This window comes from Lissotriton helveticus, chromosome 3_2 (assembly GCF_964261635.1).
Source record: "Lissotriton helveticus chromosome 3_2, aLisHel1.1, whole genome shotgun sequence".
Lineage (NCBI taxonomy): Eukaryota > Metazoa > Chordata > Amphibia > Caudata > Salamandridae > Lissotriton > Lissotriton helveticus.
The window spans coordinates 487,371,763-487,387,189 of NC_136062.1; the positions used below are offsets into that span (position 1 = coordinate 487,371,763).

The 15,427-nt window shown below is 48.0% G+C and overlaps 1 protein-coding gene across 3 annotated transcripts in view; it reads left to right on the forward strand.

Moving 5' to 3' along the window:
• LOC144826085 (para-nitrobenzyl esterase-like) overlaps positions 1 to 15,427 on the forward strand; it is a 370,560-nt gene that overhangs the window by 101,751 nt on the left and 253,382 nt on the right. The window contains exon 1 of one of the 3 annotated variants that reach the window (XM_078684439.1): positions 8,991 to 9,137. The exons of the other annotated variants lie outside the window; for them this stretch is intronic. Within the exon in view, the coding sequence (XP_078540565.1) occupies positions 9,006 to 9,137 (132 nt within the window). The 5' untranslated portion in view covers positions 8,991 to 9,005. Of the gene's footprint in view, positions 1 to 8,990; positions 9,138 to 15,427 lie in introns of those variants that run through there. 3 annotated transcript variants of the gene reach the window in all.

The window sequence follows — 15,427 nt, forward strand, 5'->3', positions numbered from 1 at the left end:
TCACAAGTCTCTCAGACCCTCAAAGAGTGTCACAAAGTCTCTCAGACCCTCAAAGAGTGTCACAAAGTCTCCCAGACCCTCAAAGAGTGTCACAAGTCTCTCAGACCCTCAATGACTGTCACAAGTCTCTCAGACCCTCAAAGAGTGTCACAAGTCTCTCGACCCCCAAAGAGTGTCACAAGTCTCTCAGACCCTCAAAGAATGTCACAAGTCTCTCAGACCCTTAAAGAGTGTCACAAGTCACTCAGACCCTCAAAGAGTGTCACAAGTCTCTCAGACCCTCAAAGAGTGTCACAAGTCTCTCAGACCCTCAAAGAGTGTCACAAGTCTCTCGACCCTTAAAGAGTGTCATAAGTCACTCAGACCCTCAAAGAGTGTCTCAAGTCTCTCAGTCCCTCAAAGAGTGTCTCAAGTCTCTCAGACCCTCAAGAGTGTCACAAGTCTCTCAGACCCTTAAAGAGTGTCACAAGTCACTCAGACCCTCAAAGAGTGTCACAAGTCTCTCAGACCCTCAAGAGTGTCACAAGTCTCTCAGACCCTCAAGAGTGTCACAAGTCTCTCAGATCCTCAAGAGTGTCACAAGTCTCTCGACCCTCAAAGAGTGTCACAAGTCTCTCGACCCTCAAAGAGTGTCACAAGTCTCTCGACCCCCAAAGAGAGTCACAAGTCTCTCAGACCCTCAAAGAGTGTCACAAGTCTCTCGACCCTCAGAGAGTGTCACAAGTCTCTCAGACTCTCAAAGAGTGTCACAAGTCTCTCGGACCCTCAAAGAATGTCACAAGTCTCTTAGGCCCTCAAAGAGTGTCACAAGTCTCTCGACCCTCAAAGAGTGTCACAAGTCTCTCGGACCCTCAAAGAGTGTCACAAGTCTCTCGACCCTCAAAGAGTGTCACAAGTCTATCGACCCTCAAAGAGTGTCACAAGTCTATCGACCCTCAAAGAGTGTCACAAGTCTCTCAGAGCCTCAAAGAGTGTCACAAGTCTCTCGACCCTCAAAGAGTGTCACAAGTCTATCGACCCTCAAAGAGTGTCACAAGTCTATCGACCCTCAAAGAGTGTCACAAGTCTCTCAGACCCTCAAAGAATGTCACAAATGTCTCAGACCCCCAAAGAGTGTCACAAGTCTCTCGACCCTCAAAGAGTGTCACAAGTCTATCGACCCTCAAAGAGTGTCACAAGTCTATCGACCCTCAAAGAGTGTCACAAGTCTCTCAGAGCCTCAAAGAGTGTCACAAGTCTCTCGACCCTCAAAGAGTGTCACAAGTCTCTCGACCCTCAAAGAGTGTCACAAGTCTCTCGACCCCCAAAGAGAGTCACAAGTCTCTCAGACCCTCAAAGTGTGTCACAAGTCTCTCGACCCTCAGAGAGTGTCACAAGTCTCTCAGACTCTCAAAGAGTGTCACAAAGTCTCTCAGACCCTCACAGAGTGTCACAAGTCTCTTAGGCCCTCAAAGAGTGTCACAAGTCTCTCAGACCCTCAAAGAGTGTCACAAGTCTCTCAGACTCTCAAAGAGTGTCACAAGTCTCTCAGACCCTCAAAGAGTGTCACAAAGTCTCTCAGACCCTCAAAGAGTGTCACAAAGTCTCCCAGACCCTCAAAGAGTGTCACAAGTCTCTCAGACCCTCAATGACTGTCACAAGTCTCTCAGACCCTCAAAGAGTGTCACAAGTCTCTCGACCCCCAAAGAGTGTCACAAGTCTCTCAGACCCTCAAAGAATGTCACAAGTCTCTCAGACCCTTAAAGAGTGTCACAAGTCACTCAGACCCTCAAAGAGTGTCACAAGTCTCTCAGACCCTCAAAGAGTGTCACAAGTCTCTCAGACCCTCAAAGAGTGTCACAAGTCTCTCGACCCTTAAAGAGTGTCATAAGTCACTCAGACCCTCAAAGAGTGTCTCAAGTCTCTCAGTCCCTCAAAGAGTGTCTCAAGTCTCTCAGACCCTCAAGAGTGTCACAAGTCTCTCAGACCCTTAAAGAGTGTCACAAGTCACTCAGACCCTCAAGAGTGTCACAAGTCTCTCAGACCCTCAAGAGTGTCACAAGTCTCTCAGATCCTCAAGAGTGTCACAAGTCTCTCGACCCTCAAAGAGTGTCACAAGTCTCTCGACCCTCAAAGAGTGTCACAAGTCACTCAGGCCCTCAAAGAGTGTCACAAGTCTCTCAGACCCTCAAAGAGTGTCACAAGTCTCTCAGACTCTCGAAGAGTGTCACAAGTCTCTCTGACCCTCAAAGAGTGTCACAAGTCTCTCAGACCCTCAAAGAGTGTCTCAAGTCTCTCAGACCCTCAAGAGTGTCACAAGTCTCTCAGACCCTTAAAGAGTGTCACAAGTCACTCAGACCCTCAAAGAGTGTCACAAGTCTCTCAGACCCTCAAGAGTGTCACAAGTCTCTCAGACCCTCAAAGAGTGTCACAAGTCTCTCAGACCCTCAAAGAGTGCGTCAAGTCTCTCAGGCCCTCAAAGAGTGTCACAAGTCTCTCGACCCTCAAAGAATGTCACAAGTCTCTCAGACCCTCAAAGAGAGTCACAAGTCTCTCAGACCCTCAAAGAGTGTCACAAGTCTCTAAGGCCCTCAAAGAGTGTCACAAGTCTCTCAGGCCCTCAAAGAGTGTCACAAGTCTCTCAGGCCCTCAAAGAGTGTCACAAGTCTCTCCGACCCTCAAAGAGTGTCACAAGTCTCTCAGACCCTCAAGAGTGTCACAAGTCTCTCAGACCCTCAAAGAGTGTCACAAGTCTCTCAGACCCTCAAAGAGTGTCACAAGTCTATCGACCCTCAAAGAGTGTCACACGTCTCTCACACCCTCAAAGAGTGTCACAAGTCTTTCAAACCCTCAAAGAGTGTCACAAGTCTCTCAGACCCTCAAGAGTGTCGCAAGTCTCTCAGACCCTCAAGAGTGTCACAAGTCTCTCAGAGCCTCAAAGAGTGTCACAAGTCTCTCGACCCTCAAAGAGTGTCACAAGTCTCTCGACCCTCAAAGAGTGTCACAAGTCTCTCGACCCCCAAAGAGAGTCACAAGTCTCTCAGACCCTCAAAGAGTGTCACAAGTCTCTCGACCCTCAGAGAGTGTCACAAGTCTCTCAGACTCTCAAAGAGTGTCACAAGTCTCTCGGACCCTCAAAGAATGTCACAAGTCTCTTAGGCCCTCAAAGAGTGTCACAAGTCTCTCGACCCTCAAAGAGTGTCACAAGTCTCTCGGACCCTCAAAGAGTGTCACAAGTCTCTCGACCCTCAAAGAGTGTCACAAGTCTATCGACCCTCAAAGAGTGTCACAAGTCTATCGACCCTCAAAGAGTGTCACAAGTCTCTCAGAGCCTCAAAGAGTGTCACAAGTCTCTCGACCCTCAAAGAGTGTCACAAGTCTATCGACCCTCAAAGAGTGTCACAAGTCTATCGACCCTCAAAGAGTGTCACAAGTCTCTCAGACCCTCAAAGAATGTCACAAATGTCTCAGACCCCCAAAGAGTGTCACAAGTCTCTCGACCCTCAAAGAGTGTCACAAGTCTATCGACCCTCAAAGAGTGTCACAAGTCTATCGACCCTCAAAGAGTGTCACAAGTCTCTCAGAGCCTCAAAGAGTGTCACAAGTCTCTCGACCCTCAAAGAGTGTCACAAGTCTCTCGACCCTCAAAGAGTGTCACAAGTCTCTCGACCCCCAAAGAGAGTCACAAGTCTCTCAGACCCTCAAAGTGTGTCACAAGTCTCTCGACCCTCAGAGAGTGTCACAAGTCTCTCAGACTCTCAAAGAGTGTCACAAAGTCTCTCAGACCCTCACAGAGTGTCACAAGTCTCTTAGGCCCTCAAAGAGTGTCACAAGTCTCTCAGACCCTCAAAGAGTGTCACAAGTCTCTCAGACTCTCAAAGAGTGTCACAAAGTCTCCCAGACCCTCAAAGAGTGTCACAAGTCTCTCAGACCCTCACAGAGTGTCACAAGTCTCTTAGGCCCTCAAAGAGTGTCACAAGTCTCTCAGACCCTCAAAGAGTGTCACAAGTCTCTCAGACTCTCAAAGAGTGTCACAAAGTCTCCCAGACCCTCAAAGAGTGTCACAAGTCTCTCAGACCCTCAAAGAGTGTCACAAAGTCTCTCAGACCCTCAAAGAGTGTCACAAAGTCTCCCAGACCCTCAAAGAGTGTCACAAGTCTCTCAGACCCTCAATGACTGTCACAAGTCTCTCAGACCCTCAAAGAGTGTCACAAGTCTCTCGACCCCCAAAGAGTGTCACAAGTCTCTCAGACCCTCAAAGAATGTCACAAGTCTCTCAGACCCTTAAAGAGTGTCACCAGTCACTCAGACCCTCAAAGAGTGTCACAAGTCTCTCAGACCCTCAAAGAGTGTCACAAGTCTCTCAGACCCTCAAAGAGTGTCACAAGTCTCTCGACCCTTAAAGAGTGTCATAAGTCACTCAGACCCTCAAAGAGTGTCTCAAGTCTCTCAGTCCCTCAAAGAGTGTCTCAAGTCTCTCAGACCCTCAAGAGTGTCACAAGTCTCTCAGACCCTTAAAGAGTGTCACAAGTCACTCAGACCCTCAAAGAGTGTCACAAGTCTCTCAGACCCTCAAGAGTGTCACAAGTCTCTCAGACCCTCAAGAGTGTCACAAGTCTCTCAGATCCTCAAGAGTGTCACAAGTCTCTCGACCCTCAAAGAGTGTCACAAGTCTCTCGACCCTCAAAGAGTGTCACAAGTCACTCAGGCCCTCAAAGAGTGTCACAAGTCTCTCAGACCCTCAAAGAGTGTCACAAGTCTCTCAGACTCTCGAAGAGTGTCACAAGTCTCTCTGACCCTCAAAGAGTGTCACAAGTCTCTCAGACCCTCAAAGAGTGTCTCAAGTCTCTCAGACCCTCAAGAGTGTCACAAGTCTCTCAGACCCTTAAAGAGTGTCACAAGTCACTCAGACCCTCAAAGAGTGTCACAAGTCTCTCAGACCCTCAAGAGTGTCACAAGTCTCTCAGACCCTCAAAGAGTGTCACAAGTCTCTCAGACCCTCAAAGAGTGCGTCAAGTCTCTCAGGCCCTCAAAGAGTGTCACAAGTCTCTCGACCCTCAAAGAATGTCACAAGTCTCTCAGACCCTCAAAGAGAGTCACAAGTCTCTCAGACCCTCAAAGAGTGTCACAAGTCTCTAAGGCCCTCAAAGAGTGTCACAAGTCTCTCAGGCCCTCAAAGAGTGTCACAAGTCTCTCAGGCCCTCAAAGAGTGTCACAAGTCTCTCCGACCCTCAAAGAGTGTCACAAGTCTCTCAGACCCTCAAGAGTGTCACAAGTCTCTCAGACCCTCAAAGAGTGTCACAAGTCTCTCAGACCCTCAAAGAGTGTCACAAGTCTCTCGACCCTCAAAGAGTGTCACACGTCTCTCACACCCTCAAAGAGTGTCACAAGTCTTTCAAACCCTCAAAGAGTGTCACAAGTCTCTCAGACCCTCAAGAGTGTCGCAAGTCTCTCAGACCCTCAAGAGTGTCACAAGTCTCTCAGACCCTCAAAGAGGGTCACAAGTCTCTCCGACCCTCAAAGAGTATCACACGTCTCTCAGACCCTCAAAGAGGGTCACAAAAATCTCCGACCCTCAAAGAGTGTCACAAGTCTCTCAGACCCTCAAGAGTGTCACAAGTCTCTCAGACCCTCAAAGACTGCCACAAGTCACGCAGACCCTCAAAGAGTGTCACAAGTCTTTCAGACCCTTAAAGAGTGTCACAAGTCTCTCAGACTCTCGAAGAGTGTCACAAGTCTCTCAGACTCTCGAAGAGTGTCACAAGTCTCTCGACCCTCAAAGAATGTCACAAGTCTCTCAGACCCTCAAAGAGAGTCACAAGTCTCTCAGACCCTCAAAGAGTGTCACAAGTCTCTCAGGCCCTCAAAGAGTGTCACAAGTCTCTCAGGCCCTCAAAGAGTGTCACAAGTCTCTCCGACCCTCAAAGAGTGTCACAAGTCTCTCAGACCCTCAAGAGTGTCACAAGTCTCTCAGACCCTCAAAGAGTGTCACAAGTCTCTCGACCCTCAAAGAGTGTCACACGTCTCTCACACCCTCAAAGAGTGTCACAAGTCTTTCAAACCCTCAAAGAGTGTCACAAGTCTCTCAAACCCTCAAGAGTATCGCAAGTCTCTCAGACCCTCAAGAGTGTCACAAGTCTCTCAGACCCTCAAAGAGTGTCACACGTCTCTCACACCCTCAAAGAGTGTCACAAGTCTTTCAAACCCTCAAAGAGTGTCACAAGTCTCTCAAACCCTCAAGAGTATCGCAAGTCTCTCAGACCCTCAAGAGTGTCACAAGTCTCTCGACCCTCAAAGAGTGTCACACGTCTCTCACACCCTCAAAGAGTGTCACAAGTCTTTCAAACCCTCAATGAGTGTCACAAGTCACTCAGACCCTCACAGAGTGTCACAAGTCTCTTAGACCCTCAAATAGTGTACTGCCCTGTGGCTGGGTGTGAGCTCACCCTCTGTACTGCCCTGTGTCTGGGTGTCAGCTCACACTCTGTACTGCCCTGTGTCTGGTATCAGCTCACCCTTGGTGCTGCCCTGTGTCTGGGTGTCAGCTCACCCTCGGTACTGCCCTGTGTCTGGGTGTCAGCTCACACTCTGTACTGCCCTGTGTCTGGGTGTCAGCTCACACTCTGTACTGCCCTGTGTCTGGTGTCAGCTCACCCTTGGTGCTGCCCTGTGTGTGGGTGTCAGCTCACCCTCTGTACTGCCCTGTGTCTGGTTGTCAGCTCACCCTCGGTACTGCCCTGTGTCTGGGTGTCCGCTCACCCTCGGCGCTGCACTGTGCCTGGGTGTCAGCTCACCCTCGGCACTGCCCTGTGTCTGGGTGTCAGGTCATCCTCTGTACTGCCCTGTGTCTGGGTGTCAGCTCCCCCTCTGTACTGCCCTGTGTCTGGGTGTCAGCTCACCCTCTGTACTGCCCTGTGTCTGGGTGTCAGCTCACCCTCAGTGCTGCCCTGTGTACTGCCCTGTGTCTGGGTGTCAGCTCACCCTTGGTGCTGCCCTGTGTCTGGGTGTCAGCTCACCCTCAGTACTGCCCTGTGTCTGGGTGTCAGCTCACCCTCTGTACTGCCCTGTGTCTGGGTGTCAGCTCACTCTCTGTGCTGCCCTGTGTCTGGGTGTCAGCTCACCCTCAGTACTGCCCTGTGTCTGGGTGTCAGCTCACCCTCAGTACTGCCCTGTGTCTGGGTGTCCGCTCACCCTCGGCGCTGCACTGTGCCTGGGTGTCAGCTCACCCTCGGCACTGCCCTGTGTCTGGGTGTCAGGTCATCCTCTGTACTGCCCTGTGTCTGGGTGTCAGCTCCCCCTCTGTACTGCCCTGTGTCTGGGTGTCAGCTCACCCTCAGTACTGCCCTGTGTCTGGGTGTCAGCTCACCCTCGGTACTGCCCTGTGTCTGGGTGTCAGCTCACCCTTGGTGCTGCCCTGTGTCTGGGTGTCAGCTCACCCTCAGTACTGCCCTGTGTCTGGGTGTCAGCTCACCCTCTGCACTGCCCTGTGTCTGGGTGTCAGCTCACCCTCGGTACTGCCCTGTGTCTGGGTGTCAGCTCCCCCACGGTACTGCCCTGTGTCTGGGTGTCAGCTCGCCCTCAGTACTGCCCTGTGTCTGGGTGCCAGCTCACCCTCGGTACTGCCCTGTGTCTGGGTGTCAGCTCCCCCACGGTACTGCCCTGTGTCTGGGTGTCAGCTCACCCTCGGTACTGCCCTGTGTCTGGGTGTCAGCTCCCCCTCAGTACTGCCCTGTGTCTGGGTGTCAGCTCACCCTCGGTACTGCCCTGTGTCTGGGTGTCAGCTCTCCCTCTGTACTGCCCTGTGTCTGGGTGTCAGCTCCCCCACGGTACTGCCCTGTGTCTGGGTGTCAGCTCGCCCTCAGTACTGCCCTGTGTCTGGGTGCCAGCTCACCCTCGGTACTGCCCTGTGTCTGGGTGTCAGCTCCCCCACGGTACTGCCCTGTGTCTGGGTGTCAGCTCACCCTCGGTACTGCCCTGTGTCTGGGTGTCAGCTCCCCCTCAGTACTGCCCTGTGTCTGGGTGTCAGCTCACCCTCGGTACTGCCCTGTGTCTGGGTGTCAGCTCACCCTCGGTACTGCCCTGTGTCTGGGTGTCAGCTCACCCTCGGCACTGCCCTGTGTGTGAGTGTCTGCTGAACCGGAGGAGGTCTTTCAGGGGCGAGGGGGGTGAGGGGGGGCTGCTTCTCTTATTTATTTATTTACTTCATTTGTAAAGCGCACTGTCACCTGGCAGGCATCCTGGCGCTAGCAAACTCAGAGTACAGAATAAATCTATCCTCCCGGCGGGCTCATTCTCTCTCTTGGGGGGGGGGGGGGCTGCTTCTCTCTTTTGGGGGGGCGGGCTGCTTCTCTGTCCTCCCGGGGTGGGGGCTGCTACTCTGTCCTCTCGGGGGGCTGCTACTCTGACCTAGGGAGGGGGGGGGGACTCTGCTACTCTGTCCTCTCAGGGGGGAGGGGGGGCAGCTTCTCTCTCCTGGAGGGGGGGCTGCTTCTCTGTCCTCCCGGGGGGAGCAGCTACTCTGTCCTCCGGGAGGAGGAAGGTGCTTCTGTGTTCTTCAGGGAGGGGGGCTGCTACTCTGTCCCCCCCAGGTTGGGCTTCCTGCGTTTCAGGGCCCGCCAGGATGGAAAGGGGCGTGCCTATACTAATGAAGGGGCGTGGTTATGTAAATCTAGCGGCACCCACAGAGCACCTGTCTTGCATTGCAGCCCCCTCCCCCCCCCCTTGTTTTGGGAAATCATGGACATCATTAGGTTTGAGTCCCAGCGCCGGCTTCACACCCTGTGACTCTGGGCACATCACTGCATCTCCTCGTGCGTGAGACAGAAACCTGACTTGAGTGTGATCGTGCGCAGCGCACGTGCACAGCGCTGTGACAGCACCGGGGCCAGTGGGCGCTATAGAAACTGCAACAAAAACATGGATCCTCACCGTGGCCCCTCTCCCTGTTGTATTTTCTATTGACTCCCTCCCCGCCAAAGCTGTGCGTTTTCCCGGTGCCCCCTTCTCCCCCCCCCCTCTCCTCTCTCATGCCCCTCCCCCGGCCCTCCCCTGGCCCTCCCCTCCCTCCCTCCCCTCTTTACTTCCTCCTCGGACCGCTCGCCAGACTCCGTTCCTGCCGGAGGGGCCGACAGACCACCCACGAGGGACCCTTGCCCCAGGTGAGAGGGGGTCGGGGGGGGCTGAATCCTATAGGTGCCGCCCTGTGTGGCCCCTGCAGAGCTCACGCATCGCGCGGTCCCTGCACGCTCACCTTACAGAGCTGCCCCTGCCCCGCGCGTGCACTGCGTCGCTCCCACGTCCTAGATAGTGACGTCATCCAGGGCCCTAGCACCGGGCCCAGGGCCCTGCTGTGCCCTGACTGCCTGCGCCTTTCAGGGGCCCCAGCCGGCCACCCGTGCACTTCAGGGGATCTCAGCTGACCAGCTGTACCTTTCAGGGCCCCAGCTGTGTCCCCAGGCCCGGTTCTAGAGGGTGGGCCGGGTGGGCCAGGCCCACCCAAACATGATCCTTGGCCCGAGCAGTAAATCTGCCACCGATCTACAACATCAATAAAAACTGTTCAGATAACTGGTGATTTACGATCCTGCTGCAGAGCAACCATTTGTCTGTTGGTTGTTTTTAAATGCAGATAAACTGAATTTTATGGAATAGCTCAGTGGGTTACTATCTCTGTCACAGATATCCATGTGTTACTTGCAGTTCAGTAGTTACTATCCTAACATAGGACAGTGACCTATGAACTGTCATCAAGGAGCTGCATACAAACAGAAGGCACTTACTCATTTCAGTATTCACAGAAGGCACTTACTCATTTTGGTATTCACAGAAGGCATTTACTCATTTCAGTATTCACAGAAGGCACTTACTCATTTTGGTATTCACAGAAGGCACTTACTCATTTCAGTATTTACAGAAGGCACTTACTCATTTCAGTATTGACAGAAGGCACTTACTCATTTTGGTATTTACAGAAGGCGCTTACTCATTTTGGTATTCACATAAGGCGCTTACTCATTTTGGTATTCACAGAAGGCACTTACTCATTTCGGTATTCACAGAAGGCGCTTACTCATTTTGGTATTCACAGAAGGCGCTTACTCATTTTGGTATTCACAGAAGGCACTTACTCATTTCGGTATTCACAGAAGGCGCTTACTCATTTAGGTATTCACAGAAGGCGCTTACTCCTTTTGGTATTCACAGAAGGCGCTTACTCATTTAGGTATTCACAGAAGGCGCTTACTCCTTTTGGTATTCACAGAAGGCACTTACTCATTTCAGTATTCACAGAAGGCACCTACTCATTTTGGTATTCACAGAAGGCACTTACTCATTTTGGTATTCATAGAAGGCACTTACTCATTTAAGTATTTACAGAAGGCACTTACTCATTTCAGTATTCACAGAAGGCACTTACTCATTTTGGTATTCACAGAAGGCACTTACTCATTTCAGTATTCACAGAAGGCACTTACTCATTTTGGTATTCACAGAAGGCGCTTACTCATTTTGGTATTCACATAAGGCACTTACTCATTCTGTTTTACCTGTTATGTTGATTTGACACTGTAAGTTGCCTGTGGAAAGCGCCGGGACACTCTTTTAGAGTAGCCGCGCGCTATAAAAATGCACTCTAACATAACATAACATAACTCATATTAGTATTCACAGAAGGCACTTACTCATTTCAGTATTCACAGAAGGCACTTACTCATTTCGGTATTCACAGAAGGCACTTACTCATTTCCGTATTCACAGAAGGCACTTACTCATTTTGGTATTCACAGAAGGCGCTTACTCATTTTGGTATTCACATAAGGCACTTACTCATTTCAGTATTCACAGAAGGCACTTACTCATTTCAGTATTCACAGAAGGCACTTACTCATTTCGGTATTCACATAAGGCACTTACTCATTTCAGTATTCACAGAAGGCACTTATTCATTTCAGTATTCACAGAAGGCACTTACTCATTTTGGTATTCACAGAAGGCACTTACTCATTTCGATATTCACAGAAGGCACTTACTCATTTCGGTATTCACAGAAGGCGCTTACTCATTTTTGTATTCACAGAAGGCACTTACTCATTTTGGTATTCACATAAGGCACTTACTCATTTCAGTATTCACAGAAGGCGCTTACTCATTTCGGTATTCACAGAAGGCACTTACTCATTTTGGTAGTCACAGAAGGCACTTATTCATTTCGGTATTCACAGAAGGCGCTTACTCATTGCGGTATCCACAGAAGGCGCTTACTCATTTTGGTATTCACAGAAGGCGCTTACTCATTTTGGTATTCACAGAAGGCACTTACTCATTTTGGTATTCACATAAGGCCCTTACTCATTTCGGTATTCACAGAAGGCACCTACTCATTTTGGTATTCACAGAAGGCACTTACTCATTTTGTATTCACAGAAGGCACTTACTCATTTCATTTCACAGAAGGCACTTACTCATTTTGGTATTCACAGAAGGCACTTACTCATTTTGGTATTCACAGAAGGCTCTTACTCATTTCAGTATTCACAGAAGGCACTTACTCATTTTGGTATTCACAGAAGGCACTTACTCATTTCAGTATTCACAGAAGGCGCTTACTCATTTCGGTATTCACATAAGGCGCTTACTCATTTCAGTATTCACAGAAGGCGCTTACTCATTTCAGTATTCACAGAAGGCACTTACTCATTTCGGTATTCACATAAGGCACTTACTCATTTCGGTATTCACAGAAGGCACTTACTCATTTCGGTATTCACAGAAGGCACTTATCATTTTGGTATTCACAGAAGGCACTTACTCATTTCGGTATTCACAGAAGGCACTTACTCATTTCGGTATTCACAGAAGGCGCTTACTCATTTTGGTATTTACAGAAGGCACTTGCTCATTTTGGTATTCACAGAAGGCACTTACTTATTTCGGTATTCACAGAAGGCTCTTACTCATTTTGGTATTCACAGAAGGCGCTTACTCATTTTGGTATTCACAGAAGGCCCTCACTCATTTTGGTATTCACATAAGGCACTTACTCATTTCAATATTCACAGAAGGCACCTACTCATTTTGGTATTCACAGAAGGCACTTACTCATTTCGGTAATCACAGAAGGCACTTACTCATTTCGGTATTCACATAATGCACTTACTCATTTCAGTATTCACAGAAGGCACCTACTCATTTTGGTATTCACAGAAGGCACTTACTCATTTTGGTATTCATAGAAGGCACTTACTCATCTAAGTATTTACAGAAGGCACTTACTCATTTCAGTATTCACAGAAGGCACTTACTCATTTTGGTATTCACAGAAGGCACTTACTCATTTCAGTATTCACAGAAGGCACTTACTCATTTTGGTATTCACAGAAGGCGCTTACTCATTTTGGTATTCACATAAGGCACTTACTCATATTAGTATTCACAGAAGGCACTTACTCATTTCAGTATTCACAGAAGGCACTTACTCATTTCGGTATTCACAGAAGGCACTTACTCATTTCCGTATTCACAGAAGGCACTTACTCATTTTGGTATTCACAGAAGGCGCTTACTCATTTTGGTATTCACATAAGGCACTTACTCATTTCAGTATTCACAGAAGGCACTTACTCATTTCAGTATTCACAGAAGGCACTTACTCATTTCGGTATTCACATAAGGCACTTACTCATTTCAGTATTCACAGAAGGCACTTATTCATTTCAGTATTCACAGAAGGCACTTACTCATTTTGGTATTCACAGAAGGCACTTACTCATTTCGATATTCACAGAAGGCACTTACTCATTTCGGTATTCACAGAAGGCGCTTACTCATTTTTGTATTCACAGAAGGCACTTACTCATTTTGGTATTCACATAAGGCACTTACTCATTTCAGTATTCACAGAAGGCGCTTACTCATTTCGGTATTCACAGAAGGCACTTACTCATTTTGGTAGTCACAGAAGGCACTTATTCATTTCGGTATTCACAGAAGGCGCTTACTCATTGCGGTATCCACAGAAGGCGCTTACTCATTTTGGTATTCACAGAAGGCGCTTACTCATTTTGGTATTCACAGAAGGCACTTACTCATTTTGGTATTCACATAAGGCCCTTACTCATTTCGGTATTCACAGAAGGCACCTACTCATTTTGGTATTCACAGAAGGCACTTACTCATTTTGTATTCACAGAAGGCACTTACTCATTTCAGTATTCACAGAAGGCACTTACTCATTTTGGTATTCACAGAAGGCACTTACTCATTTTGGTATTCACAGAAGGCACTTACTCATTTCAGTATTCACAGAAGGCACTTACTCATTTTGGTATTCACAGAAGGCACTTACTCATTTCAGTATTCACAGAAGGCACTTACTCATTTCGGTATTCACAGAAGGCGCTTACTCATTTTGGTATTTACAGAAGGCACTTGCTCATTTTGGTATTCACAGAAGGCACTTACTTATTTCGGTATTCACAGAAGGCTCTTACTCATTTTGGTATTCACAGAAGGCGCTTACTCATTTTGGTATTCACAGAAGGCCCTCACTCATTTTGGTATTCACATAAGGCACTTACTCATTTCAATATTCACAGAAGGCACCTACTCATTTTGGTATTCACAGAAGGCACTTACTCATTTCGGTAATCACAGAAGGCACTTACTCATTTCGGTATTCACAGAAGGCACTTACTCATTTTGGTATTCACAGAAGGCACTTACTCATTTTGGTATTCACAGAAGGCACTTACTCAGTTCAGTATTCACAGAAGGCACTTACTCATTTCGGTATTCACAGAAGGCGCTTACTCATTTTGGTATTCACATAAGGCACTTACTCATTTCAGTATTCACAGAAGGCACTTACTCATTTCAGTATTCACAGAAGGCACTTACTCATTTCGGTATTCACTGAAGGCACTTACTCATTTTGGTATTCACATAAGGCACTTACTCATTTCAGTATTTACATAAGGCACTTACTCATTTCAGTATTCACAGAAGGCACTTACTCATTTCAGTATTCACAGAAGGCACTTACTCATTTCGGTATTCACGTAAGGCACTTACTCATTTCAGTATTCACAGAAGGCACTTACTCATTTCAGTATTCACAGAAGGCACTTACTCATTTTGGTATTCACAGAAGGCACTTACTCATTTCGGAATTCACAGAAGGCACTTACTGATTTCGGTATTCACAGAAGGCGCTTACTCATTTTGGTATTTACAGAAGGCGCTTACTCATTTTGGTATTCACATAAGGCACTTACTCATTTCAGTATTCACAGAAGGCGCTTACTCATTTTGGTATTCACAGAAGGCGCTTACTCATTTTGGTATTCACAGAAGGCGCTTACTCATTTTGGTATTCACAGAAGGCGCTTACTCATTTTGGTATTCACAGAAGGCACTTACTCATTTCAGTATTCACAGAAGGCACTTACTCATTTTGGTATTCACATAAGGCACTTACTCATTTCAGTATTCACAGAAGGCACTTACTCATTATTCACAGAAGGCACTTACTCATTTCAGTATTTACAGAAGGCACTTACTCATTTTGGTATTCACAGAAGACACTTACTCATTTTGGTATTCACTGAAGGCACTTACTCATTTTAGTATTCACAGAAGGCACTTACTCATTTTGGTATTCACAGAAGTTAGGAGTCCTAAAGTTTGGATTACATTGGCACAATATTTATATCTGGAGGGCTCAATGGAACAAGCATTGGCATAGCCAATAGGTCTCGCTTTTGGGACCTTATAAGTATTTTGACAATGCTTGTCTCTTCAGCGACTAACTTTTGAACTGTCGGGCTGTATGAAGTATATTTATTTTTAGTCCCCACAGGATGAATGGACATTTTTGCTCCACTTACGGTCATTCTTCGCTGCTACACTATCTTTGTTTCTCGCCTTTGCACTGATCTAAGTTGCTGGAACTTCAGTTGTCCTGAAGGGGACTCGTTGATTTGTCTGTCCACAAAGAGCGGAAACATCAGCATTATACAACTGGCATACTACTGGACTCCATTATAAAATGTTGTCTCTTGCCCTGCTAACTTTTATGCCACTGGTGTACATTTGATTCTTTGCAGACCAAAACATTTTTTAAAGTGCCTCAAACTGTTGGGTGCAGTTTCTAAAGTACTGATGTGTCTCTGGAGCAGACAGGACTTCACCACACACATGTAGGGGAGCCCACTAGTAATGCAGGCAGAGGGGCGTGAAGCACAGCGGGGAGAGCACGACTCATGCGCACAGTGGGGCGTGCATTACTCTCTTGTGGGAAGTGCACAGAGGAGTGCACTAGTAATGCGTGCGTTGCACTAGTAATGCACGTGTTGCACTAGTAATGCACGTGTTGCACTAGTAATGCGCGTGTTGCACTAGTAATGCGTGTGTTGCACTAGTAATGCACGTGTTGCACTAGTAATGCACG